This window comes from Cheilinus undulatus, linkage group 7 (assembly GCF_018320785.1).
Source record: "Cheilinus undulatus linkage group 7, ASM1832078v1, whole genome shotgun sequence".
Classification (NCBI taxonomy): domain Eukaryota; kingdom Metazoa; phylum Chordata; class Actinopteri; order Labriformes; family Labridae; genus Cheilinus; species Cheilinus undulatus.
Genome location: NC_054871.1, coordinates 25,225,778 through 25,253,557, shown reverse-complemented (window position 1 = coordinate 25,253,557; position 27,780 = coordinate 25,225,778). Strand labels below are relative to the sequence as shown.

The 27,780-nt window shown below is 37.9% G+C and overlaps 1 protein-coding gene across 1 annotated transcript; it reads left to right on the top strand.

Moving 5' to 3' along the window:
- Positions 1-248: 248 nt before the first annotated feature.
- mcoln2 (mucolipin TRP cation channel 2) lies at positions 249-26,208 on the top strand. The gene is made up of 14 exons (XM_041790727.1): positions 249-433; positions 1,082-1,235; positions 1,875-2,048; positions 4,028-4,184; positions 8,046-8,124; positions 8,235-8,331; positions 8,524-8,623; positions 9,220-9,332; positions 10,075-10,224; positions 12,446-12,547; positions 14,448-14,570; positions 17,040-17,246; positions 18,463-18,596; positions 25,753-26,208. The coding sequence occupies exons 1-14, from the start codon at positions 390-392 to the stop codon at positions 25,787-25,789; spliced, it is 1,671 nt and encodes a 556-aa protein (XP_041646661.1). The 5' UTR covers positions 249-389; the 3' UTR covers positions 25,790-26,208.
- Positions 26,209-27,780: the final 1,572 nt, after the last annotated feature.

Here is a 27,780-nt window from a genome sequence, read left to right as displayed (position 1 = left end):
CTTGAAAAGTCATTGCTGATCAAAATAAACGCCTAATATGAAAGAATTATATATATTTCTTCTTTTTTAATCTGCTTATCATTTAGTTTAAAAAAAAACGTGTGCTTCTACTCTATGTTGTATTAAATAAATAGAAAACTTGCGAGAAGGTATATCTTCTTTTTCTTTGTGTTGGGCACCAGCCCCCCTGGTGACTTCCTGGATAACTCCCCTGAAGGTTGTGAACGTGCGCTCCGCCTGAAGCTCATTTCCTGATTGGCTGCCTGGACACCGCGTGCGGACAGACTCTTGGCTGATAAGAGTCCCTTCAGCTGTAAGTGTCTGCTGCCTGTCAGCCTCAGTGTAACTACGTACTGGATAAAGTGTCGTGTCCACGCGGAAAGGTAATCATGGAATTATTGAACCGATACCTGGACAGGAGCAACTCCGTTAGGTAAGTCGTTTTAAAGTGGCAGGTGTTCAAAAGTTGCGCGGGAGCATGTTTTCTTTACTTGGGTTGAATTTTTTTCTGAAAAGTTCACTTACCAAATTTAAAATTAGTTTTTCCTTCTATCATGAAATTACGGCGCCAACATTGCCGTTAAACCGTCCTTTAAACGCCTACATATTTGTCTCACGTTTTGAACACAGCCTCAGTTATACATTACCAGTTTAAACTTCCTGGCAGGTGTTTAACACACCTTTTTAAACATGGAGTAGCTGTAAAAAGTTTAGTTTAAGAGACACTAAAAGTATAAGTGAGTAGCAGGAGAGATGTACTGTGTCAGAAGTCAGAGTGAGCTCCTGCCAAAAAGAGGGAAAATATTGGGAGTGCACACACTGAGCTAACCTTGGACTTAAACCCAGGCAGCGGTATGAATGCAGTCAGTGTACTCAGTACAGGGAGTTCTTCCTCTAAAAGATGACAAAACTGGTGCTCTGGAGAAAAACACGAGTGTTGATCATGAAGTATTTGCTTTCACTTCTGTTTTTCTCTCAGGGTGCTGCAATCTGGCCTCTTCATACTAGAATGAACTCAAAAATCAAGGTAGCTAAAAGTTTTTGCCCATGTTAAAGCTCATGTAACTTTATTATTTTTCAGCTCTGTCTCAACTCATGAGGTTATCAAGGAGGAGGCCCTGAGAGATGACCTGAAATATTACTTCATGAGTCCATGTGAGAAGTACCGGGCCAGACGACAGTTACCCTGGAAGCTGGGGGTGCAGATCCTAAAAATCGTCATGATCACTACACAAGTATGTACCGAGGGATTACTGAAGGTTAAGAAAGACCTGCAATGATGATCCACCCAGAAACTGCTTCCAAGAACCTCCAAAACAGGAAGCCAGTAAAAGTGTGTTAGTGTGGATATTTGTGAACGCACATTTTGACTACTCAGATGGAGTAGGGAGAGTGCCTGTTTATTTCAAGTAAAAGATGATGAAATAAATGCACCACCCAAACTCTGCCATCTTCTCTACAAGGTGCGGTTAATACTGACAGTATATGAATTTGTTGTTTCTCTTCCCTAAGGATATTTTTGGATAAAGAAAAGAAAAAAAATTAAATGAACACAAACTTCATTGACACTTTTTACTTAAGTCTATCAATTTTGTCTTCTTTAAATCAGTGTTACAAGTTAAGAAATTAGAAATAAAATCCAATGGACATCATACCACAATCCCAAATAATACAGTCTATTAGAATTTCAGCTCTAACTACAGACATTAAATTATTTTGTCTCAAAGGGCAGATTGCAGAGGATTATAAGACTTCAGAATAACCCAAACAATGGCTATATCAAACAGAAACCATATACTACATAACTGTCACCCTTGATTATGGTCTTGAGCTTGTAATTTTAATTCAAAATATTGCTTTTGTTTTCTCCAAAGCTCATCCTTTTCGGCCTCAACAACCAGCTGGTTGTGTCCTATAAGGAGGAGAACACGATGGCTCTGAAAAACCTTTTTCTGAAGGACTACAGCGGAGCGGACGAGGACGACTACAGTGTCGCTGTCTACAGCCAGGATAAAGTCTATGATAGTCTGTTTTATGCCCTGGATCAGGCAAGTTTAACATCCCACACTCTAACACTGCCTCATGCCTGCCTTCAACCACTATTGTTCAAAAGATTTTCATCTGAATCAGTCGGCCTTATTTGTATCATTCTAATTCATAAGCAATGTTGTCTCATTAAACTTTACATAGAGGGCAGGTCTAGACTTTACTCTTTGTTGTATTATTTATAAAGATAGTCCATCCATCCATCCATTTTCTATACCCCTTATTCCATTCCAGGTCGGGGGGGGGGGGCTGGAGCCTATCCCAGCTGTCATTGGGCGAGAGGCGGGGTACACCCTGGACTGGTCGCCAGTCAATCACAGGGCTATTTATAAAGATTGTCCTACCATCAATTCACCATGACCTCAACACTAAGCAGCATTTATCAAAGTTACAGTTGCAAGGAAAAACGTTCTTTTATCATGAATAAACCTTGAGTAGAACTAGAGTTAATCTGAACAGCCAACTAGCAAAGCGTTGTTTGAGGTGTGAGGGGATGGAGCTAGATGCAAGCTAGATGCAGAAAAAGAACAGAGGCATATGCTTAGAGGAAAGGGTGGTGCAGAAAGATAGAGGGGAAATGATGCAGAAAGAGACCACAGGTAGAGCAACAGCTAAAATAAATGCATGGCAATGGCAGACAATGATTAAATGGAGAGGATTAAAAAAGGTAATATTAGGTGTTGAAGTTGAGCAGGTCTACTATTATCTTTAAAATTTCTAGATTAATTATTGTTTATAAAGTTATAAAACACCTTTTCCTTTAACTTTGGCTTTCATTCCTTTTTATGATCTCCTGTTTTTTTAATATGAGGTGTCTGTTTGGTTTTTAAGATTGACGCTTGGTAACAAGGACATCAGTGTTGACATAAACACTGTTTACACAGTTGTAATTTAGCACTGCAGATATTGATATTTTCTTTATGTAGCTTTATTAATAAGGTCCAATTAGAACTTAAGTTATTAAGGTAGAGCAGGGGTCATCAAGTACATTTGTACAAAGGCCAGCTTTTCTTATGTGGGGGCCGATTTTCCAATTAGGTAAATTATGTACTTTATTTCCTGATAAATATCTCCCCAAATGTATGTCATTTTTAGCCTTTAACACTAAGTCACTGTTGCCTATGCTGCAGCCTCCCATAAGGGGGCGATTGAGATATTTTTGCATGTTTTTGGAGCTGTCATGTTGTCTGTCGCTTGTTTTAAGGCTGTTTAAAGAGAAATAACAGCTTGTCCACATTCTTAATGTAGACTGAAAAATAAACAGTCCTCTGGGAGCCAGATGGAAAGCTGTGGAGGGCCTAATGTGGTCCTCAGGCTGCCAGTTGATGGTCAGTAATGTAGAGATATAGGATAGAAGTATAGTAAAAGGTTAAGTTTTCTCTTTTATAGGCTATAATGACTGTTAGATGTTTCCTTTGTTTGGCCTTAAAGATTTTCAAAATTGGAGCTCAAGAATGTAAAATGAACAGGGTTTTAAGTTGTTAAAATTAACAAATATAAAATACATTTATAATGTGTGTCCTTTCTATATTATCTCGTAGCTCTGATATCTTTGGTGATTTTTACATTGCTGTACTCTGTATGTTTCCAAATACTCTGGTTTCCTTGTTTTGTGGATTCCTGGTTATGTGTCATTCATGTAAACATTTTTAGTATGGGCTCAAAGTATGGAAAAACCATTATCATTGAAGAATTTACAGACAATAACAAAGCAGCTGTCTTAAGTGATCAGTCAAACAGCATTTCTCATGTTTTATATAAACACCAGATCTTAAATATGATGAAAACCAGATTATGAAACTGAACAGGGCTGCTTATGTTTTCATAGACATACTGGGTGTGTTTTAAAAACCACCAGAATCTGGTTATTCTGCTGAACTGTCAAAGAGACATTAACCAGACTTTGTGTGCAATACATTTTGCCGCTTCTTACCCCCTGACTGGACATTTAACTTGAGCCTTATCATATTTATTCATATAGTACAGCAAGCTAGGCCGCCTCTCCGTGGGTCCCATCAGTTACGCTGAGGATGATGATGGCAAGCTGCTTTCTGTTGAAATCTGTAAGGAGTACTACAAGAGAGGTACTGTGGACCCTTCAGATGAGGCCTATGACATAGATGCTGAGCTGGAAAGAGGTGAGAGAGAAATTTTTTATTGTGAACTTATTAGCTTATCAGAAAAACCACCAGACATTTTTGGGGCAATGATGGCTCACAATCAGACTTAATTGTTGCTCTGTTGTCAAAATGTCTGTTGCATACTTATGTACCACATGATGATGGTTTTTGAGTACATGGTTAAAACGGCAAAGAAATAAAAAAAAAACCACACAAAAAGTATGAAATTAATGATAGACCATCTTTCTTATGATGTTACAACCTGATTCACTGAACCCCCACTGTTATGAGAAACCACATCAAAAGCAGTTGTATGATTATTCTGTGCCTCACTTTACATTTTGAAATTTAAAGATTACACTGACAACTGTAACAATGATATTGAATGACTTTTTATCTATTTTAATCAGTTTTTTAATAGATTGTACTGCTAACTTAGCATTAGCCACAGTATCGTTTTTCTACAACTGTTGTCACATAGGCTGTGACAGCCAATGGCAGGCTGTTCTGCGTCCCATCATACTTTGCCAAACTGTTTATGTCTGAATGGTGGAGGCGGCCTGAATATTTCATAATAGAGAGAAATAGAGACAAAGAACCTGTGATGTGGCCCTCTGTGTCTCTGCAGACAGGAACTGCTTTGAATAATGGCTCATATTCAACCAATTCAAAAAGGCTCTTTTGGTCCCCAAGCGATGGAAGAACAAGGTTTTTGGGCTCAGAAGCTGAAAGTGATAAAAAAATCTTTATTTTAGGTTTGTTGTATGACAGGCCACTGTGTTATAAACCACCAGACCAAATTGTAATAATGAAAAACATCTCTAAGTTTATAAAATTAAGCTTTGAAATCATGAAAAAATGAGGCAGTAAAGTCTGTTATAGGATGGTGTGGGAGTGTCTGTCTAATGAGCTGAAGCCACACCCATTTATAAGTACATAGATGCTCTTAAATTTCAAAAATATTTCTGGTCAGAGCACAGCTGCCTGGCTCTGTGCCAGAGAAGAGAGACCGAAATTGGGGATTAATTTACTGTTTTCTGGTACAAATCTCTCTGTTATGATACGTCTAATAACCTGTAGACCACAGTGGCCAATAGATTTGAGAAATTTATCTCATAAAGAACAAAAACAGTATTTAGCTGGCTTTCAATGAAGGCAGTGACATCGGCTAACATCAGACTGCATTGAGATGAACTGCTCGGTGATTTTATGCCATTGTAGCGTTAGGGGGCGGGTAATTTCCCATCAACACAGGTGATGTCATGGGTTCCTGTATTTCCTGTGAACATCTTTCTTGGTCTAAATCCAAAAATCAGTACCACATAGATCTGAGTGTTTTCACATGTTTACAGCAACCTTATTCCCACATATCTAGAGTGTTAAGGCACAAAGTTTGGATTTCAGTTTACAGGGACTTCAACTGTGTTTTAGTTTGACTTTAGAATAGGAGTACAGATGTATTACTCCCATTGAATACCAACAGAAAATTGGAAAAAATGTGTATATTTCTAGGGGTGCACAATATTGCTGGGTATAACATTACTTTTGTAATCGGCAGATATCAGCTTATAAAAATTATATATTGATATCTGCAGAAATTGAATTTTTTTTAATGATATTTACAGCTGATATAACGACCTTAGATATTGGCAGTATGAATCATATATTGGCCTTAAACAAAATTTTCAACTGTACCATCGGGTTTAGTTGGGTTACCTAGGGCGCCACACACTCAAGGAGGCCCACCATGAGCCTTGAACATTTTAGATTAATGGTGAATTCCATTTAATCTTGGAAATTCCAAGAATATGTCATCAAAAGTGCACCCTGAACTTGAAATTTCCACTTGGAAAGTCAGAGCAGCTTCAGTGCCCAGACTTACAAAGTTGTAGCAAATGAAAGGCATTCAACTCAGGCGTGACGCTATCCCGAACTCCAACATCTGAGGTAAATGGAGCACAGCATAAAGCCCAAAACTTTAAACAACACCAGTCTGTCTACTCCCCCGCTCCTTTCTGAGCTCTGCTTGACTCAGCCTCTCTTGGGGAAACTTGGTATTCCTTACAATAAACAAGACTAGGTAAAAACCTAGTATATGGCTGACCGCAGCTATCTGGGATGTCTGCTGAAATGCCTTAGTGGCACAGGGATTTTGTCATTATTGTTACTTTTTGTGAGCCAAATTTATTGTGGCTACTTAAATGTATATAGCTACATGCTGTCATCTCTCTCTCTCTGTCTCTCCTCTTAATAAAGCTCTTCTCTGTGTACATATGAAACTCTACTGAGACATGTGTCAGACTTCACTGACAGTGTCACTGGAGATTAAATGTGTTTCTGTCAGATAAAAGTCTTTAATGGTAGTAATTTTATACTAACAATAAAACACTGACTGTTAATGAACTGTTTATTCTAAAACAAAATAAAAACTGCAGCAGGTTTCATGAACATTTCATGAACAGCTTTAAGAGGAGAAAGTTCTGCTATTTATCCTCCAGTATTTTGAAACTTTTTCCCTCAACAGACAGAAGCCTTGAGTCTACACTACCAACATGTTAGCGTGTGTTTTAATTGTAGGTGTGTACATGAGTGTCACGCTTGTGTGTGTCACTCTTATGCAGCATTAAAGCAGACGAGGATGAGAGGAGAGCAGCCGATGCTGCTGTGATAAGACGCACAAACGGTCAAAGGAAAAGGGACGATAGGAGAAAAAAGTGATAGGGGGACAGGAGATCATGATAGAAAAATTAAAAATCGGCGATTGTGCAGGAGTCTCAAATCACGAGTCCGAATCAAGTACAAGAACAGCTGTCCAGGTCGGAGTGAACAGCAGCAGTCTTACAGCGACATCCAAGTTAACAGCTAATGGCTAACACCAGACTATACTGGACAAGCCCACCGCCATGATCGGAAAGCCATGTCATTCCATAGAGCAACACAGAAAACTTTCAGTGTTGCTCTCTGCTCTCGTTTGGATTTAGACACAATGTCTGGTTCAGACAAAAGCTCCACTGCGCCTCAGTCCCAGCTAATGGCGTCATTAGTTGGGACACAATTCATTAGCTGTATACAACAACTAACCCTTCCCCTGTAACTTTCACATGATCATGCCAAAGCAGGGCAGCAGAAGAGCGACAGCATCATTTTCTGATGCAGAAAGCTTTCCGTGTTGCTCTCAGCACTAACTGTGATGAAGAAATGTGTTGGTCTGGCTAAGGCTAAGCTAACGTTTGGCTAGCAGTCGTTGTATACAAGCACAAGAAGTTACCCTTTCCCCCTCAACTATCACATAGTCATGCCAAAGCTGGTCAGCAGAGGAGTGAAAACATCTTTCCCAACATGAAAAGCTTATAGGGTTGTTTTTATTCTTTGTCATACAGAAATGCAGTCTAGTTCTGGTTAAACACAGGCCATGTTAGAGCTATATCTGAGTATTTACAGCAGTGGAGGCAGCCATTAGAGTGCTTTCAGCACAAATAAACCCCGTCCATAGTGCAACTCTGTATGTATGGCTCTAGTTAACACAGTGGGGGCAGCCATCACTGCCAGCATTCAGTACAAGCAAATGTAACTCTATATTGTATGGCCTATGAATTAGGCTCACTCAATCAGTCAGTTACTTACTGACTGACTGACTTACTTACTTACTTACTTACTTACTCAGACACAGACATTGCCATGTGTAGGGCTGACCTCAGCGGTCAGCCAAAAAGATAAGTACATACTGGTATACAGCAGATACAATACCAACATATATATTGGTATCGGTACTGGCTAAAATGAGTTTAGAAGTATCAGCCTATCATATGTCTGTAAAAATCCATTATTATTTCCTTAGAGAAGTGAAAGACTCAACTATGCTTGTCACCTCTCTCCTAGTTTGTATGAAACATGATCCAAAGACTGCAAACCTATGGAAAACCCAGAATTCATCCTTTTTTGATCTGGACTTTTACAGGTATTGGACTACCTATCACTCTTCAATAAATGCATTATATTTGGAAAAAGAACCATGTACATTTAATCTTATTTCAAATGAACAATTAAATTCCTGAAATTTGCTTTCAGACTTGTTGACATCAAAATAACTTTCCAGCTGAAAGGAATCAACCTTCAGACAGTGCGTTCAAGAGAGTTACCTGACTGCTACACCTTCTACGTTACGGTACGATTCAGCTGTGTTTTTCTGTTTGTTTCAGTGTTAAAATGAGGCAACAAAAGCAGGTGAATATTTTGATTAATTACTGAGAGACTGAGACTTTCAACATCATACATAGCAACAACCTTTTGACATAGCAATAAATGATAAGCCAGATATGTTTCTAATGTTTTTATTGCCCTGATCTTGTTTTCTTAGATAACATTTGATAACCAGTGTCACAGTGGAAAAGTGAAAATCTTCCTGGACACTGACGCTCAGAGCAGTGCTTGTCGAGACTGGAAGATATCTGGGACAGGTAAAGTGTTGTTATCTAACCTACTGCTGGTATAAACATAAAGCAGAAATACGAGTTGGAGAAAGGGATCCAAGGTTGTTTGTGCATTTAGGTTATTCGAAAGATACAGATAGAGGTCAATTTAGAGCTACAACAAATTATCTATTAGCCATGAACTTTGAAAGAAAATGCCACCTAATATAATAACTAATTAACTAAAGCCGCTTTTCTTTAGAATAAATGGCAGTTTGCCTGATTTCAGCTTTTTCTGTGTCTCTCATATCAAGTAATGTTTGAATATACAGTGAAAATAACCTCAAGTATAAGGACGCTCCTGCACACAGGAAGAATTTCAGGACAAAAATATTCATATTGTGGTATATCAAGAGTTTTTTGTGAACCACGTATACTGATAATTAAAATGTAGTTTTGTGTTTTGTAATGTATTGCTTTTTTCATCTAAACCATTTATAACTTCACCCTCAGTTCCTCCGCTTTTTACTGTTTACTGTTATTGGGGCGTTTTCCTGTCAACTCTTAGTTATCAGTAGAGTGTTGCGGAGTTATGTAAGAGATAACACACATATAGACTCACATTTACTTGGTCTGTGTTTCAGCTCAGAAAAACACACATTATCTGTTGGTGTTTGACGGCTTCGTCATCCTTGTTTGCCTGACGTCAGCCGTGCTCTGCTCTCGCTCCATCGTGCTGGCTGTCAGGTTGCTACAGGTCAGCTGATCAGTCTAATCACAATGTAACGTCAACGAGAATATTTTGTTTATGTGACAATCTTATTCTGTCAGTCTTTCTCATCAGCAGTCTCTGGTTACAATGTTTGTTCACTTTCTGGTTTGTCAGACATTTCTGACATTTTCAGTTTTTTTTCTTTCAGGTTTCTCCTCTTGAGCTAAATAAACCATATGGGCAGAGATGCTAGCATTTTGTCTCTGTCCTGATAATGTAGTCAGTCTAGAGCAGTGGTTCTCAGCAGGTGTGTCTGTAAAAGAATGTGGCAAAAGTCTATGATGTAGCAACAAACATCCATGGAGTTTATTTTTGCCATGATGACAAGTAAACATTGCTTGTTTTCTCAAAATCTTGACTCATTTATCTTGCTATTTTGGGATAGCAAAGCTGGTTCCCCCTGACGTGTGTTAATTAAACCAAAGTTTGCTTATTATGACAGGAAATAGAGTAAAATAAAAAGTATGCATGCATAAATGCCTCTATTTCTGATTTCCTACGCTATCCATGGTCCTTTCCTTTAAAGGTATAGAGCCTAGAAAATACTTTCTTTCAAAACTGCACTTTTTATTCAGTAAATTTGAGTCACAATTTCTCATTAAGGGGGTGTGGGGGTCCTGACAAGTTGAGGACTACTGATCTAGAGTTTGAATAAAGTCATCAGTTAATCTGGCACGATTCCATAGGCTTTTTCAATAAGAGACTGAACTTTTTTGTTTATTTTCAGAGGTTTTCCAGATTCTTGCATGACAACTACAATCGTAAAGTGTGTGAGGATGACCAGGGAGAGTTTCTGAACGGCTGGTACGTGTTAGTCATCATCAGCGACCTCTTGGCCATAGTTGGATCCATACTTAAGATGGAAATACAAGCAAAGGTAAATCTACTTATTTACAGTGCCTTTGAAAATTATTCACCCCTTGGATGTTGTACCCTGTTAATTTCATGGTCAATAAAGTTTGGCTTTTTTTTTTTTTTTTTGACAAAAACATTAAAAACTGTTTAGTGTCAATTAGTGAATTTTACAAAGTAATGTCAATTAAATAAACATATGTAATGTAAAATAAGTGCTTTCATAAATATTCACCCCATTCTAGTCAGTATTTAGTAGATGCACCTTTGGCTGCAAATCACACCACTTCAGGACTGGTAGCCGAGAAGCATCCCCTCACTATGATGCTGCCACCACTTTCTTCACAGTGGTGATAGTATGTTTGTGGGGATGTGCAGTGTTTGGTGTCAACCAAACACAGTGTCTTGTCTGATGGCCAAAAAGCACTATTTTGGTCTCATCAGACCAAAGAACTTTACCACTTGACCATGGAGTCTCCCACATGCCTTTTTTGGAACTCATAGTTTTGACTGGTGAAGAACCTTGGAAACATTTGTTTGATGCAGAATCTCTCCCATCTCAGCTGCTGAAGCTTGTAACTCCTTCAGAGTAGTCATAGGTGTCTTGGTTGTGTCTCTCTCTTGTCTCCTTCTTGCATAGTCAATCAGTTTGTGAGGATGGTCTGATTTAGGCAGATTTAAACATATGCCATATGCCTTTTATTACTTGATGATGGATTTAACTGAACTCTTGGAAATGTTTAGTGCCTTGGATTTTTTTTGTATCCATCCCTTAACCTACACTTCTCCATAACCTCTTCTCTGAGTTGCATGGAGTGTTCTTTTGTCTTCATGGTTTAATGGTAGCCAGAAATAATGATGAACCAGTGACTGGACCTCCCAGACACAGGTGTCTTTATACTATAATCACTTGAGACACATTCACTGCACTCAGGCGATCTCTCTTTCACTTATTGTGAGACTACAAGCACTGATTAGCTATAGTATTTATGCACTTATTTGACCTTACATATTTTTCATTAATTGTCATTACTTTGTAGAAATCTGTTTTCACTTTGACATTAGAGAGGGTTTTTAATATAATATTTTTGGCCCAAAAAGCCAAATTATATTGACTATGACTGATTTATAAGATCAATATATATATTAATAGGCACTTTACCTCAGTCTTAGAGAGAAGGGTTCTGTACAGACTTAAATTAACAGAATCTAAGTCAAAATCAGCTTTATTGACAAATGGCAAGGTAAGCTCACATGCAAATAATATGACTTTCATAAACTGTGCTCACTACGTACTGTATAAACATTAAACTTTCTACTACAGCGGTCAAACAAAAAACTGATATTTACAAGCCTATTTATGACAGTAGTACTGTGGTGAGTAATAGCTAATGATGCTAAAATTATTATGATCTTAAATTATGAAACATTTTGCATAATTTACAAGACTTTCAAAGTATTTGTATTTCTTCCCAGTCAGTTGCAGTCTGTGGAAAGAAATGGTTTGCATGTCAGGTTGTTGTGGCAGACAGTGCTTCGCATCACCTACCAGAAGGAAAGAGTTTCTATCATATGGCATACGTCAAATAAAAAAATGTCAAGGAGAGGCATAAATCTTACATTTGAAACATACTTTGTATGCATTTACTTTAAGGCTGTGATAATAAAGTTAAGTAATAGATACAGTTAAGCAATCTTGATGTCCCTCATTACCCTGTGAAGTAACAGCGTGGCATCACCATTGATTTTACATCCAGTTGTTGATTACATAATTCAGAAACAGAAACCCTAGAGTGTGACTGTGTGTGTTGGACTTTAGAGCCAAACAGCTCAGACACTGTAGAGACTTGTTAATACATACATTTAAATTTAAAAGTCTTGTAAATGCCCTGAGTGAGATGCTTGTGTCAGAGCAAAATGCCCCAGCATGTCGTCTCTGGTTAAAGATTAAGTGATGTTCCTCTTTTACAGCTCTACTTTGTACCTAAAGTCATATTAAACAGTCCACACTAATCATGTCACACCTGCCACCTGCTACAAAATATCAGTACTTTCAGTTGTTTAAATCACAAGTTGAGCTAAAATATAACTTTTCCTAACTCTGTGTGAAGTTACGTGGTTGTGCCACATTCATGAACTGTAAATATTTGCTAATCCTGCTTGGCTTCACTACAGTTTAATTTCTGTACGACTGAAAGCAAACATCCCTCTTGAAGTTCTTTTGATGTTTTTCTTTCCCCTCACAGAGTCTGACCAGCTATGATGTGTGCAGTATCCTTCTGGGAACGTCTACATTAATGGTGTGGGTCGGCGTGATCAGGTACCTGGGATACTTCCAGAAATACAATGTGAGTCACTGAACCTTTTTCTTTTGTAGATATCTTTGGAATAAACATTATCTGTGTTGCAGGTAGTGAAAGGATGTACAGATGTGGTGTTGTAGTAATAAAGATTAAAAATCTCTCTAGAGGAGCAAGTAAACAAGCCAAAGACAAAGAAGAGTTGTTTTAAAGAAAAGATATGAAGAAGATGGCATTTTTTACATTGTATTGAAAGTTTTAACACACAGCAGGGGGCTTTTAAAACAATGACAAAAGAAGACAAACAGAGACACACTGCTCTGCTCCACCCAGCTCCGTTGCTGATTTCGTGTTTTGAATTGAGGATTTTATTCAGTAAAAATACTGCGCATGTTTACTTTGGGCTGCAAGCTACTTATAAAACATTCTGGGATCAGTCTTAGCTTTGACCGGGAAGACCACTTTTAACAGCTTTTCTCTCTTATGATGTAAAATTCACCCCTGAAATAAATGGTGGTCCACTGTTTAGTAAATGCCCCTGCAGGCAGAGCTGGGCAGCATGTCTCAGTGGTGGGTGTGGGGGCAGCCTAATGTTAATGAGCTACAGCAACAGGACAGCTTCCACTAGTAGATCACACTTTGTTATATAGCGATGTTTCATGTAATGATAAGTGTTTCTAAGGCAATGATAAATACAGTGTATCTGTTGTAATGGCTTAGTCTGAACATGCACCATTACAACTATAAGAATTTCTGTTTTTTATTGTGTATTGAGACCACTCTTAAAAAATAAAAAGGGAATGTTTATTTCAGAGAGAAAAAAAATCAGAATTTTGGAGTTTAAGAAGTCACAAATTAATGAGAAAAAAAACTTTAAATGTTCAAGTCCAAAACTTAGAATTTGTGAAATCATGAAGTCCAAAACAGCTCATGACATAGGAGACAGTCATACCAGATAAAGCCATTTTCTTGCATTTGATAGCCTTATCAAATTCAAATTTTACTGTGACTGAGCAATAAGGAAATGCTTTTTAGCCCAGAATCCTCACATTATCATCATCATTGTCTGAACTTAGAAGAGACATTTCTGTAAACTGGGGCTATCCAGCCACTGTATGCTGTCTTGTTTCTCGTAAATGTACAACTTTATAATGGTGTTTAAGTGTATGAGTTTCTAAACTGTAAATCTATGGGTTTACAATGTCAAAATTTGCAACTTTTCAAACTTAATATTTCAAGAGTTTTATTATTTGTAAAATCATGACTTGATAATCTCCTTTTTTATTTCAACTTTTTTTCTCAAAAATTAATGTGTCCTCTTTATTTTCTTATTAGGGCTGTCAAATAATAAAAATCTGAGATTGTGATTAATCACATAGGTTCTGTGGTTAATTGTAATTAATCGCGTCCTTTCTACTTATTTTGAATTTTAACTGTTTTGCCTTTTAAACCATTCTGGTCTCATTTTGGACTTTCCTGCAGTTTTAAACTAAGGGTAATTGACTTCCTGTTTGGATAAAGACCTGCTTTTAGAGGTAGATGAAAGATTTATCATATCAGCTTAAACACAAAAAAGGGAACCTGTTATGGACTGAAAATGAAATAAGAGATCATTAAAAAGGTTCAGATGACTTGTGACTTGTCCACTGAGCTGTTTGTGAGTTTTTTAAAGTGAAATGAGACATTAAGGAGCAGTGGTGGACTTACTTTGCATCATTGTGACTGCAGGTAAACCCTGGGGATAATAAAGCATGCGATTAATTGGGATAAAAAAATAGTGCACTAATTGTTCACCTAAATTAATCACAATTAACTTAATTAATCTTGACAGCCCTATTTCTAGTCTTTTAATATACCTTTTGTAGTTTTTGAAAACTTTTGAAAATATCTGAAATAAAGTTAATCATGATTTCGGGACCTTGTGTCTTTATAATTTCTCTGTGTCTAGGTTTTAATTTTGACCATGAAAGCAGCCTTCCCTAAAGTCCTCCGTTTCTGCTGCTGTGCTGGCATGATCTACCTGGGTTACACCTTCTGTGGCTGGATTGTCCTGGGGCCGTACCATGAGAAGGTAACTCTATTACTAGTTTGAGGGCAAAACAGAGAATGTGTAGATTAGCGAACAGACCATTAAATGCTGGTCTGGATTTTGCAGGGAACTGGGCGAAATAAGAGGAACTATTATTACTGACGTTGCTCATATTAATTCTGCAGAAATGCTGACAGGAGGAATCAGGTTATATTAAGGAGAAACAATGCAAACTGTTCACATTTGAATGTCACAGCATTTTTAAAAGAGGAAGAAAAAACATGAATGACTAATTTCTTCATAGATGAAGTCAGTAGCAGCGAGAAAAACATCAATAAACTAGTCTTCTTCCTCCAAGGGTCATTTTTCTACTCATAAATAAAAACACAACACTTTCAACATTGCATCCTGCTAACCAACGGAACTGCGGAATGGACTTTGATTTCTTGTTCTCGAGTAAGACAAATACGTGGCTTTTCCTTCAGGAGTCTCAGACAACCACTAGATGTCACTATATGTTAAGTCAATAAAATCTTATGCATCAAATGGAGGGGCTTTCAGCCCTTGCAGCCACATTTTCAACATCTTACAGTAGGACAAGTGTTGCTCTACAGAGACACTAATATGCCTTATGCTTGTTTAAATCAACATGATCATTTTTCTTTGGTGGGATTCATTTTCTTTTGACAAAGGACAGCAAAGAGGTGACAGAAAATAAAGGGAAACTATGGGGCACTACATACAATAAATGTCCCATCTGCATTACTCACTTTTGGGGCATAATATTTCCATATTCAGAATCATAAACCCCCAGGTCACATTAAAATTACAGGGTTTAATTAGCTGAGCATTTACTACTCCTTTTAAGCTGTCAGGCTTTATTAAAACTACAGGAGCTACAGTAAATTACATGCAGTAATAAGCAATAAAAACTAAGGAAAGTGACATAGTGAATTAAATGATAAATGTAATAGTATAAACAGGTGGGCATTTGGGTATGGGGAAGACCACATCTTTGATAGCAAGTGCAATTAGATAAATTGCGTGTGTATTTATCTGTCTCTGCCTGTTAGGATAAATTATTTACGGAAGTCTGTGCATGTAGGAGGTGTCTAAACAAGGCAGTTCTTGTACTGTACTGTAGGAGAGCCAGATGTGAGGTAGGCTGAGATCACCCGGCCTGGGGTATGTGACCAAATAAAAGTGTTGATAACATTAAATCAAAGTGGTGAAGTGCTGTAAATAAGTTGTGGGCTGAGTTTAGGAACATTTTAGGTCAGTTTATTTGAAGATGCTTACAAAATCTTAGTTCGGATTTCATTAGGCTTGTAGGGAGAACTGCAAATTAAAATAGTGCTTTTTCTTTCTGCTTTAGTTTGTGAAAGATACATTAATCTGTGAGAATATACATGATTCTAGTGCAACCCACAAGAATAGTTTTATTGTATTTAAAAATTTTAATACCCAGGCATTGGAAGTGAAAGTGACCAGACCTGCATTGTTTTTCTGCTTACAGTTTGAGTTAAACAAGTTTCAGTTCCCTGTGTTTTTCCCAACACAACAGACAACTGATACTCCTTTGTATTTACTTTGAAGTGGCTTGGGGTGTCCCCTGTAGTGAGCCGTCAGCCCTCTCAGGCTCCTCTGAGTATTTACTGTAGGGATAAACAGAGGATGTTCGAAGACTCTCCATCCCACACGTCCTCAAGTTTTATGCCCTGGAATCCATACGGTCTCAGCGGGATGTTGTGTTTAGATACTATCACACTCGGCTGGAACTCTTTCATAATGTCTCTCCCTTTCAGCCATCTGTCTCTCTGTTTGTCTTTCTACTTTATCACTTAACCCCCATCAACTATCATGTTTCTGCAACTCCTACTTATTTGTATCCTTATATCTGGAGGGATTCCTGTTTGGTACATGAGTGGTTACATAAAAGAGAAAATTATGTTAAATCTAAAGTCATAAGATGCTTGTTAGAAATTTTACAGGATAAAACAGAAAGACAGAAAGGTCAAGAAAACCTTGCATTTATACATTCACTCATTATCTATACTGTTTAACCTGTTAAAGTGGATTGCAACAGAACTGTCCCTAAGTAGTTCCTAACCTTTTTGTCGTTCTGCTTAATGAAAAGTGTTTTGGATCTATCAACAAGCTTTTTTTAATCTGATGACCTGTGTAGTGTTGAAGTAAAAATGTAAAATATTTAGTGTTTAATCTCACTGTTGTTAGAATTAATTTCATCACAATGTAGTGAGAGCATTTTACAGATCTGGCTAATCATAGTTGCCCAAAGCCCTATGTGTTATAATAAAAAAAAGCTTTAATTGTCCTATCAAAAAAGTTCTAACAGACCCTTTTGTAATGCCTTTAACAGATGATTAAAACAAGCTTGTGTAATACATTTTTGTCTTAGCTTGGCACCCATCTCAGATCTTCTCTGATTAAATCATGGCCCTTGTGTTAATAGTTAAATCTCAACTGATGTCCTCTTCTCCATCGCTCTAGTTTGAAGGCCTGAGTCTTGTTGCTGAGTGCCTGTTCTCCCTCCTGAACGGGGATGACATGTTCACCACTTTCGCTGAGCTGAAGGACAAAAACACTTTGGTGTGGCTCTTCAGCCGGGCCTACCTCTACTCCTTCATCTCACTCTTCATCTACATGGTGCTGTCTCTGTTCATCGCACTTATCACTGATTCCTACGAGACCATCAAGGTACATGTCAAATGTCTCCACCCATGTTAGAGGATTTAGTAACAGGGCTTCAATGGTATCTTTCTACCAAGTGGTCTGGTTTGATTCAGTATAGTTTAATACAGTTTGGTATTTTATACTGTGATCATGCTGGCGTTTTCACAGCCAACAGTACCCTTAATGGAACACTGGAACCCTTTCCAGTTCCCTCCACACCTTTGACAAATCAGTGGACTACACTGTGCCTAGCTCCACCCTTTAGGGTCAGATAAGTATACCTCGCTGTCAAACAGAAAGGTGCCAAAAAAGTAGGATGGTACGGATTGGTTTCCTTGGTACTTTTTACAAATTTTGATTGTAGAAATGCAGATAAGTGTATTAAACCAAACTGAACCAGACAACTTGGTGCATCAGAATAAAACATCCATGAGAGATACAGTGCTCACCTTAGTCTCTGAGATGTTAAATATGAATTATTCAATGATTTGGTAATAATTGATGATGAATTATTATTTTAGGCATCAGCAGGACTGGACAGGGAAGAAAATTTGGACATTTTTTCTCAAACCCCTTATAATAAGTCGAATATGATTTAACTGCGCTATTCCTTTGTCCGCATTCATGTGTAGAGCAACCCCATTTTTCCTGCCAAACCACTACAAAGCTCAGAGTTACTATGTGGCATAGACACATCGAATGGTGTGGTTTCACTCTATTTATACTGACTAACTTGTGGTTAGAGGTGAGTATGGTGGACACATCATCCCTACTCAAGTTGAAGTACATAAAATCTATGCACTTTTTTAAGAAAATAAAATCTCTGTCAAAATGCAGACCTAACAAACTGTCATTACAGAGAAAAACCTGCTGCTGCCACTGCCATGGGCCAGTGTTTAGCACAAAAGAAAATCATACCAGCCTACTGAGAAAATGCCCTGCATGCAGGATTGTCAGTCCAGCTCTGCAAATCTTGAAAAAAAAGAAATCAGTTGATAATATTTACAAGTTGTACGTCAAATTTGCTTAGAGTCAAATAACTTTTACCCTTTTTACCCTTGCAAAGTAGTCATCATTAGATATTGCAATTGACAAAGAAATAATGGAGTTATGAGAAAAATGTCTAAACCCTCTCATTTGAAGTGTTGGCACTAAACCACTTTAGATACTGTAACTTCTCGTTAGTGTTTTAATGAGTTTAAGATTTGTTGTTGAATTACGTTTTTATTTTCACTTTCAGAGATATCAAAAGGAGGGATTCCCGTTAACGGACCTTCAGAAGTTCCTCAAAGAACAGAAAGATTTTCCTGTTTCAGAGGAGAGCAGTCAAACAGACGTCCGGTTCAGACACTCTGTGCTTTGCTGCTGCCAGAGGTACAACACTGTTTACAGTCATGGTATCATGCTTTCATTATGTTTAACTTCAGTTCACACACCCTGCTGCACGTACAGTCACACCTGGATGATGTTCTGTATAAAGATGACTTGTAATCACTGAAACAGAAGCGATGTCATGGTTTACAACACTTGCAGAAATGCACTAGATTTTTACATTTATAAAACACCGAAAAAATAGATTCATGTTTTAAGCTGAATCTTAGATTTTTAGAAAGCCTCAGACAAGATTGAGTGGCATCAGCCATTAATGTCCCAAAGCTGGCTTTTGAAGTGAATCTGCAGCAGCTGCCATATTGAAAACACTGTCCCAAATGAACTTTTGGAGGTTCTAGTATTAGACAAAGAGGTAAAGCTTAAGCCTCCCGATAAACAGTTACCCCATGCCTTGTTCGGTCATATCAGCCATCATGCCCCTAATCGCGCAAAACTTCTTAAAATCCCTCTTAAAACCAAATCAAACTGGTCCTTTAAAGAAATCCCCCTCCACACAGTGTGTGCCTACAAAGGCAACGATTCAGATCAAAGTTGTTTATGAACCAGACTGTGAACATGTTTCTTCCTGATGTAGAAAATTGACATCTTCACATGTGGTGTGTTCGTGACCTCTGACAGCCAACATGTAAGTCTTTTTTTTTTTTTTTATTAAAAAATATTTAAGCCTAGAGTGTTTTCTCTGTACCAAAAACAACCTCTATTCCAAAAAAGTAGGGACAATGTATAAAATGTTAATAAAAACAGAGTGCAATAATTTGCAAATCTCATAAACCAATATTTGATTCACAATAAAACGTGAACAACATATCAGATGTTGAGAATGAGACCTTTTACCATTTAATGAAATTTGTAGCTAATTTTGAATTTCATGTCAGCAACATATCTGAAAAAGAAGGGACAGGGCAACAAAAGACTCCAGTGGTAGTGGTACTAATGAAAAACAGCTGGAGGAGGATTTTAACCAATTAATACTCCTAACCCTTTAATTGGTTAGTAACACTGACAAGTTTAAACAGAGCATTTTAGAGAGGCAGAGTCTCTCAGAGGTAAAGAAGGGCAGAGGTTCACCAATCAATGAAAAACTGCATCTAAAAATTGTGGAACATTTCAGAAAAATGCTCCGCCACATAAAATTTAGAAGACTTTGAATCGCCCATCATCTACAGTACATAATATCAAAAGATTCAGAGAATCTGGAGAAATCTCTGTGAAAAAAGGGCAAGCCAAAGGTCAGTTTTGGATGCTTGGGATTTTTGTGCCCTCATGTCTCACTGCATTTCTGTACTGTACTAGAAATCACTGCATGGGCTCAGGAACACTTTCAGAACTCACAGTCTGCCAACACAGTTGGCCATGCTGTCCACAAATATTATATCATGCAAAGAAGTAGCCATATGTAAACATGATCCAGAAACACCTGCGTCTTCTCAGGGCCAAAGCTCATTTAAAACAGACTGAGACAAAACAGAAAACTTTTCTGTGATAAGATGAATCAAAATCTGAAATTCTTATTGGAAACCATGGACGCTGTGTCCTGTGGGTTAAACAGCAGAGGGACCATCCAGCTTGCTATCAACGCACAGTTCAAAAGCCTCTGATGTATAGTGTTGAGTTAGTGGCTATAGTGTGGGAAGCTGGCATAACTGGAAGGGCTCTATCAATACTGAAAAGTATATGGAGGTTTTAGATCAACATTTGCTCCCATCCTGCATTAGACAAGAATGGGACAACATTCTTCTCCTAAAACTCCAGCAACTGGTCTTCTTATTTACCAAAGGAATACAGCCTGTTGTTAAAAGAAGAGGGGATGCTACACAATGGTAAACACCCCCCCCCCCCCCCCCTTTTTTGAGATATGTAAAGACAACCGATGATGCAGTAATATTTACTTTTACTCTTTTCAGGCTAATCTTATCAGACAGTTTTACACTTATATATGGGTTATATGTCGAGCAGAAGGCACAAAATCATTTTGGATATTTGTAACTGAAACTATGCATTTATAACTTGAAAAGCACTCAGAGAACGCAGACCTCTGCCATTAGCCTTATCTCCCAATAGTGAAGAATCCTTGAAAAACATTCCTGGATCCAGACGGTAATCCGTATCACTCCCAAAATCTAATTCACCCAATACTCTCTCCCCGGTGGGGTGGAGACACGGTGAGGCAAAGCATTGGCTTTGCTATATGCGGAAGTCATGACAGAGGGTGAATATTCCTCTATTCCTCCCAGCATTGTGAGTATTCTCACTACAATTCACTGTCTTTCTCTCTGTTACGCTCCAACTCGTCTCCTCGACTGGGCGTGCCTCTTTCGAACTCTATAAACTCCAAAACTTTGAATAGAAACACACCAAAAAATGCTGCTGGGATTGAAGTTACTCATGTCCACCATCTCCTGGTGTTAAAGTGGTAACAGCACAGACCTCGGCCATTAGCCCTATCTCCCAATAGTACAGAATCCTTTAAAAAATTCCTGGATCCAGACGGCTACAGCACTGACTACTGTTACAACTGCAGTACAGTCAAGTTAGAAAATTGGTTCTTTCAGATCATCAGAAAAATGCTCTCTATTGAAAAAAGCAGTATGGTGTACATGCTAAACACTGCACTCTGCACGTGTATGTTGGTTAAATGTAGAGGGCAGTGTCGCACAGATGTTAACACACAACGGGTGCCAGTTTAGCTCAAATAACAAACAAAACAAAGAAGTTATCATGTAATATTACATTACGATTTCCCTTTATCACTCTTCTTATCAGACATCGTTAAAGTTAATTGCTAGAGTACAAGTGAAGAATCATCATACAAACAGTGTAATTACAGAATAGGAGACTTAGTGTGCCTTAATTAAACAATGTTGCCAAAGCAAGACCTTGGCTTTAGCTATACATCTCTGCTCTCTGCTCATTCCTTTTCTATGAGCCAATCTCTATCATCAGCAGGCAGCAGACTGCAGTGGAGTTTCCTCCACGCTGTGGTTTGGCTCTGGCTTACGTGGTCTGAGAGCAATGAAATTAGTGGTGGGAGCTATGCAGACACACCCAGTGATGGGCTGATTACAGAGAAACTCAGGCTGTACACAGAGAAGCACCCACCACCTTTGCCCCCCCACCCCCAAGCCATTGCTCTCTCTGCTGTGTTGCTTCCCAAATAAACAGGCTACAGTCAATATTCAAACTTGAGCCAGAAAAGTTTGACTAAAGCATGGGGGGTAGAATTTAAGACTTTCTTGACTGAAGTATCATAAACCCAGCTGTCTTTGATGTGGAGTTCATTGTAGCTTAATAAATGTCCAGTATGCATGTGAGATTCCTTATTTAGGTAGTCTTTATTGACTCTTTCTGATCCCTTCCTGACCCTCTTGTCTGTAATCAGTTGCATTTCTGACAATAGTTTCCTAATATGTAGCAATAATTAGTTGCAACTCTTACATCCAATTGGAAATTAGGTTGTTGAGATTTTGCACAACTTGGTGCTTATTGAAAGGTAATTGCTTCCTCTTTTTGACTGTTGCTAACAAATGAAAACATTTAAAACTTTAAAACCACTTCAGCAAAAAGCTTCTCTTCACCAGTCTGCGGTGTCTTGCTCTGCATTTTAGTTCTGCATTTTGAAGTTTCCTTAATGTTGTATGTGAGTATTGACTGACTGTTCAGGAAGATTGCTTATCCTCGATTTGCAACAACTGTAGCCAGTCACATAGAATTGGGCTGTGACTTGCAGCCAAACAAATATTTTCTGAAATTAAATTAAATTGAATGTTTTTACTTTCTGTAAAAATGTATTCAGACACATTAGCTTCAAGACAGTCTAGCTACAGATGTTCATCTGAGTACCTCAGAATGGAGATGAACACTCAAACTTTTGAAATAAAATTAGATCCAACTTTTGTTTAGGGTTAGGGAAAGGGTTAAGGTAAGGATATCAAAAGATAGGAGTTAAAATCCTGACCTGCAAAATCTCCTTACAAATCGCTTAATGAAGCCAAGTAAACAGTCTGCTTAGAGGGAGAAAAGCTTGTTCTCTATGAAAACATTCCAATACAGCTTATGTAGCTCCAATAGCTATATAAGCTACGTAGACAAAGGAGCTGAATAGCTTACATAGCTAATGTTCTGCTCACAAAGCAGCTGTATAAGCTATGTAGATGCATTATCTATGTAGCTTTGTTAGCTTTGGCTACTGTTGCTAAATGTTAAATTGCTAAAGCTAACTTAGCTAAAGAGCTACGTAGCTGACATAGCTAAAGCTAAATTCACAAAGCAGTGACATAAGCTACATAGATACGCTATCTACATAGCTAAATTAGCTTTAGCCATGTTTGCTAAAGCTCACATTGCTTAAGTTACCTTGGCTATAGATGACATAGCTATGTAACTAAAGTAGCTAAAGCTAAGTTCACAATACAGGTACATAAGCTATGTAGATAAATAACTACATAGCTATGTTGCCTTTAGCTATGTTTGCTAAAGCTCATGTTGCTAAAGTTAACTCAGCTATAGATAGTGAGGCTACATAGCTATGTAGCTAAAGCTAAACTCCCACAGCAGCTATGTAGATATGGATCTACGTAGCTATGCCAGGTGTAGCTACATTGGCTGTTTTTACTTTTTGCTCAAATTCATGTTGCTTAAGCTGGTTTAGCTCCATTAGCTTATGTAGTTACTTAATTGTATTGCTGGCCTAGCTATTTTAACGTAAGCAAAAGCTAACAAAGCTGAAGCAAGTCACTGTTCATTTAACTACTTCTAAAATGGTTATAATCCTGGATTAGACCATAGACTGTGGAATAAATAGGACAAAGCCTGTGTGACATTAGCCGTCTGCTTACAATAGGCTGACTCGAACAGCTCTTGAAGCCAATCTGCGGCAGCTTCCATATTGAAATTGCGGTCTCAACCAAACTTTGGATCAACATAATGGCCCACCCACTAAGCCCAACTTCCTGTCAGCTAGTTAGCATTCGGGTTGACAGAAACTTAGCTTCTGCCTGTCAAGCTATCTGTAAATCAAATGAAACACGCCAATCAGTGAGCAATGAGGATTTTCCTAAATATAATCTAAACAACTGTGGTACAAAAAAAAATTCACTCAGTACAGTGAGAGGACATGAAGACGTTAGCTAATGAGACACGTTTGTTTTTTTTAACCAGGCTGTTAACCAGTTTATTTCTAGTGTAAAAAACAGCTTTTCAGGAGGTGTTCAGACAAGACTTTCAGTCTTCCTGCAGCCAGCCGCAAGTGGACACTTGCTGTATTGCAGTTTTTTTCACTTCCGCATTGGCTTCTTTTTTTAGGACCACAGGTTGCCGCTTGGTTCAGACCTCTGAACTTTTTTTTTTTTTTTTTAATTTATGAAGTGTTTGGTATGTAATGTTTGCAGTCTGTTTTTTTTCCATGAACATATCTGACAGACATCAACTGTGAATAAAGTCATAGTTCAAAAAATTGAAAATCGGAAATTCATTGTACCAGCAACTTGTGGCACCTCCTTCCTGAGCTATACGGAAGATGAACAATCTGTGAGAGAGGCTGTCAGAGGTGTATGGTCTGCAGCCAGACCCCTTTTATTAGCTACAGAAAGAGCTCTTTGCTTCTTCCTTACAGAGCTTTCCTTCTGTATTCATCATTCTTTATCTCTGCTGCCTGCCCTCGTGCGCCACTGCCATTTTGATCACCCCGCCATCAAGTTTTCATGATCTCTTTAAGGAAGTGTAGTCTCGGTTACAAACCCATTTTGTAATAACGGGTAATCGTGCAACATAATACTGAACTGACAGAAAAAACTTGCATCTTCTCTGTTGAGATGTATGTTAAACCCCCAGTGGTCTTATGGCGGGGGCTGGCTTTTCTGTCATTAGGACTCTGTAATTACAGTCATTTGCAGCCTCTGAACTGACCAAATTAGATTTTTGTTAGTGTATTTGTCTTGCTGTGCTTACTAAATTAGATCAGCAAACATTGTAATGTCTTACAGGATGAAATTTCATCTGCTTACAATTAGCCTCTTCCTGCTTGTACTATCCTGAGTCAACAAGTTTGAAAGAAAATTAAGAACCAAGAGTCCCCCCTTTAAAATGTATTAGAGGCCAGCATATCAAGTTTTATTGGCAAAAATGTATTATGTCTGTGTTATAAATGACTGATTATTGTACACAAAGCCCAGAGTTAAATGCATCTGCTGCAGTTCATTCCCTGTTTATAATTGAACAGTGTAATAAAGAAGCCAAGCCTCGAAGTGAATACTATTATGGAAGAAATTTGATTACAAAGAACAAATGTGATAAAACTGACATGAACATTCAAAGTGGTTTTGCTCTCCAAGAGAATCCCTCCACACATTCTCTCTGTGACATACATTCACATTCTTAAACAGCTTCAGCAGTTTGTGAAACCGAGAGTCTGAGATAACCTCAGCCCCCGCAATACAATGTGCTGCTCATGGCATGTCATAAAGATGCAGAAAACATGTGTTAACGTTCACAGATTTGATGTAAAAGAAGCATAATTAGCCATTTCTCTTAAGCATAAACACAAGGAAGTGTTCAAAATGAGTGGTGACAAGGCTATCATTTTGGAACTGCTTGTTTTGAAGATTTATTCTGACAACCAGCCCGCACAATCAGAAATCCAGACGTCTTCTGGCATCCTTTTGTTGTGTTTCTTCCTGTCGTGGACAAACCCTTCATGCAGGTGGAAATCCAGAGAATAAAGAAACATGCTTATGCGGGTTTGTTTGTTGGAATCAACTATGGTACTGTGTGTTGGGGATTGTCTTGACAACTTGGGTAAATATTATGCATACAGTTTAGAGGAACTTCACAAACAGCTGCCAGTCTCACCAAATGTGAGCTTCTGTCTTCTTAAGACTTGTTGGATGTAAAGACTTAATTAAACTACTCTGGGAAATACTAGTAGGGCTGGACAGGTTTAATTGGAAAATTGTGAACCACACACCTCAGTTGTAAACATGTGTCATCACTTTAATGTTTAAACTGTTAAATCACTGTATACATATTTGCTGACATGACCTCACTGATGACATACGTATCAAAGCATGTTTGTATAGTTCTGCTGATGAGACTTAAGATGTCTAATGCTTTTTTTTTTTTTTAAATTATAATGTTGTTGCAGAGCTCCTGAAAATGATGACATCATACTGATCAGCTGACAGCTGTCCCATCTGCAGATGAAACGACTCAGGGAGGATGCTGGGAAAGGGACATCACTTGTCTGAAACAGACTTCAAACTTCAACTATTTGCTGCATTTTCCTGAAGAGTTGAAAGTTTTCCAAGTGCAATACGAACACAAAAAAAGTTCCTCTGTTCAGCGTGGAGATTAAGAGTTGGAGCTTGGAAAGGAATGATTTTGTGTCAGTTTGTGCAGAAGTTCAGGGTACTTGGACAAGTTTACTGGGCATTTTAATGGCATACTCTGCACATGCCTTAAAGTCAGCTAAAAGCTGAAATCATTGTTTCCTGAATTTGTCTTTTCATGTAACAACTAATTAAATGCAACATTTTGCCATGGTGAATGTAACATATTTTTTAAATGTTGAAAAAAAATGCAGTAAAGCAAATATTTTCATGTGCTTATTTTGCTGTTTTCTTTCTTTATGCACAATCAACAATTAACTGGATTATTTACTTTTTTATGTCAGTGGAAGTTAAATGCTAATATTTTTTTCTATGCTCGTGAAAAACAGGCTCTAAAGGCTTTCCTAAATTGCGTAACTCACTCACAGGTGACAAGAGAATGAGAATGAAGCAAGTCTTAAACTATGACTGCAGTATGACTCAGTTTTATCATTAAATCTACAGGCAAGTTTAGGTGTTGAGACAAGCCAGACACTGATTTTAGGAGAAGTTTGACTACTTTACTTCAGTGTGATTGAATCAAGGGAGCATTTGAATTAAATTGAAAACATTTCTAGTTTAATGGTACCCTGGTTTTGCCAAAAGTGCCTGAGGCCCTCCGGTTGCTGTGACACATATTTAGACAAAACACGTCATTAAGTGTCTGTATTTTTCCTACATATGAAGTAATGTGGCCTCCGTATTATCTTTGGTGGATTTTAGCCTTGTGACTGTCTGGCAACCGGTCCAGGGTGTACCCACTTTTTCACCCAATGACAGAAGGAATGGCTCCAGCCCCCTGCGACCCCAAATGGGATAAACTGTGTAGCTGATGGATGATTAATAGATTTCAGACTGGTCGTACCCTGCCTCTTGCCCAGTGACAGCTGGAATAGGCTCCAACCCTCTGTAATAAGAGGTGTAGAAAATGGATAGTTGGATGAATATAAGTACATGGTAGACAAGTTGGACATACACAGGATTAAAAAAAATCTCAAATAAGAGCAAAGCATGCAGAGCAGCAACATCAGAGTAATGACCCTTAGCTCTTACTGACCACATGAAGAAGTATCCTAATGCAGGACAGGAAAGAGAACTGCAGCTCAGAAATCAGCTGACAGCTTGTTTAAACAATGATGAAGAGGTACTTGTATTTCTCAGTTTAGGGAAAGTTTGACTCAGCAACAAAATGTGCTGCATTTTAATTCTGACTGAGCTAGAAGTACAACTTTGACTAAGGAAGGGAATAATAATTAGTAAACATGCAAAGAAAACACCCTAGAGACAAAATAAATGTTGTACATTTTTTATACTTTCAGTGGGTGAAAATTGGTTACATATTTGTTAAAAACAATAAAAATGTTTTTATGTGTGTGTTTTTTTAGATAATTATTAGTTTCATCTTTTTAATCAAAAGCAACAAAAGGAATTGATCAATGGACTGAAATTTGCATCAAATAGAGTGGTGAAGAAATACAAGTGAAGTAAGCATTTTCTGAATGTGGGGGTTAGAAAGCTTAAATGGTATATATTGTCTCAAGGTTAAAAGTCGCAAAAATGAGTTGACAGAAGCAAAAAAAAAAAAAATGGTGGACAGGTGAAAAACGGGATAAAATTGTAAAAACAGGCAGAAAAAAATGAAAAGGGGTTACAAGTGGTAAAATGCATTGTTATAAACTCAAAATAGGTAGGAAAATTGGCCAAAAGGGTTAAAAAGTTGGCAAAATGTGGCAGGATGGGTAAACTGGTTAAAAGGGACAAAAAATTATTTACAAAGGGCAAAAAGGCAAGAATTTGGTTTGAAA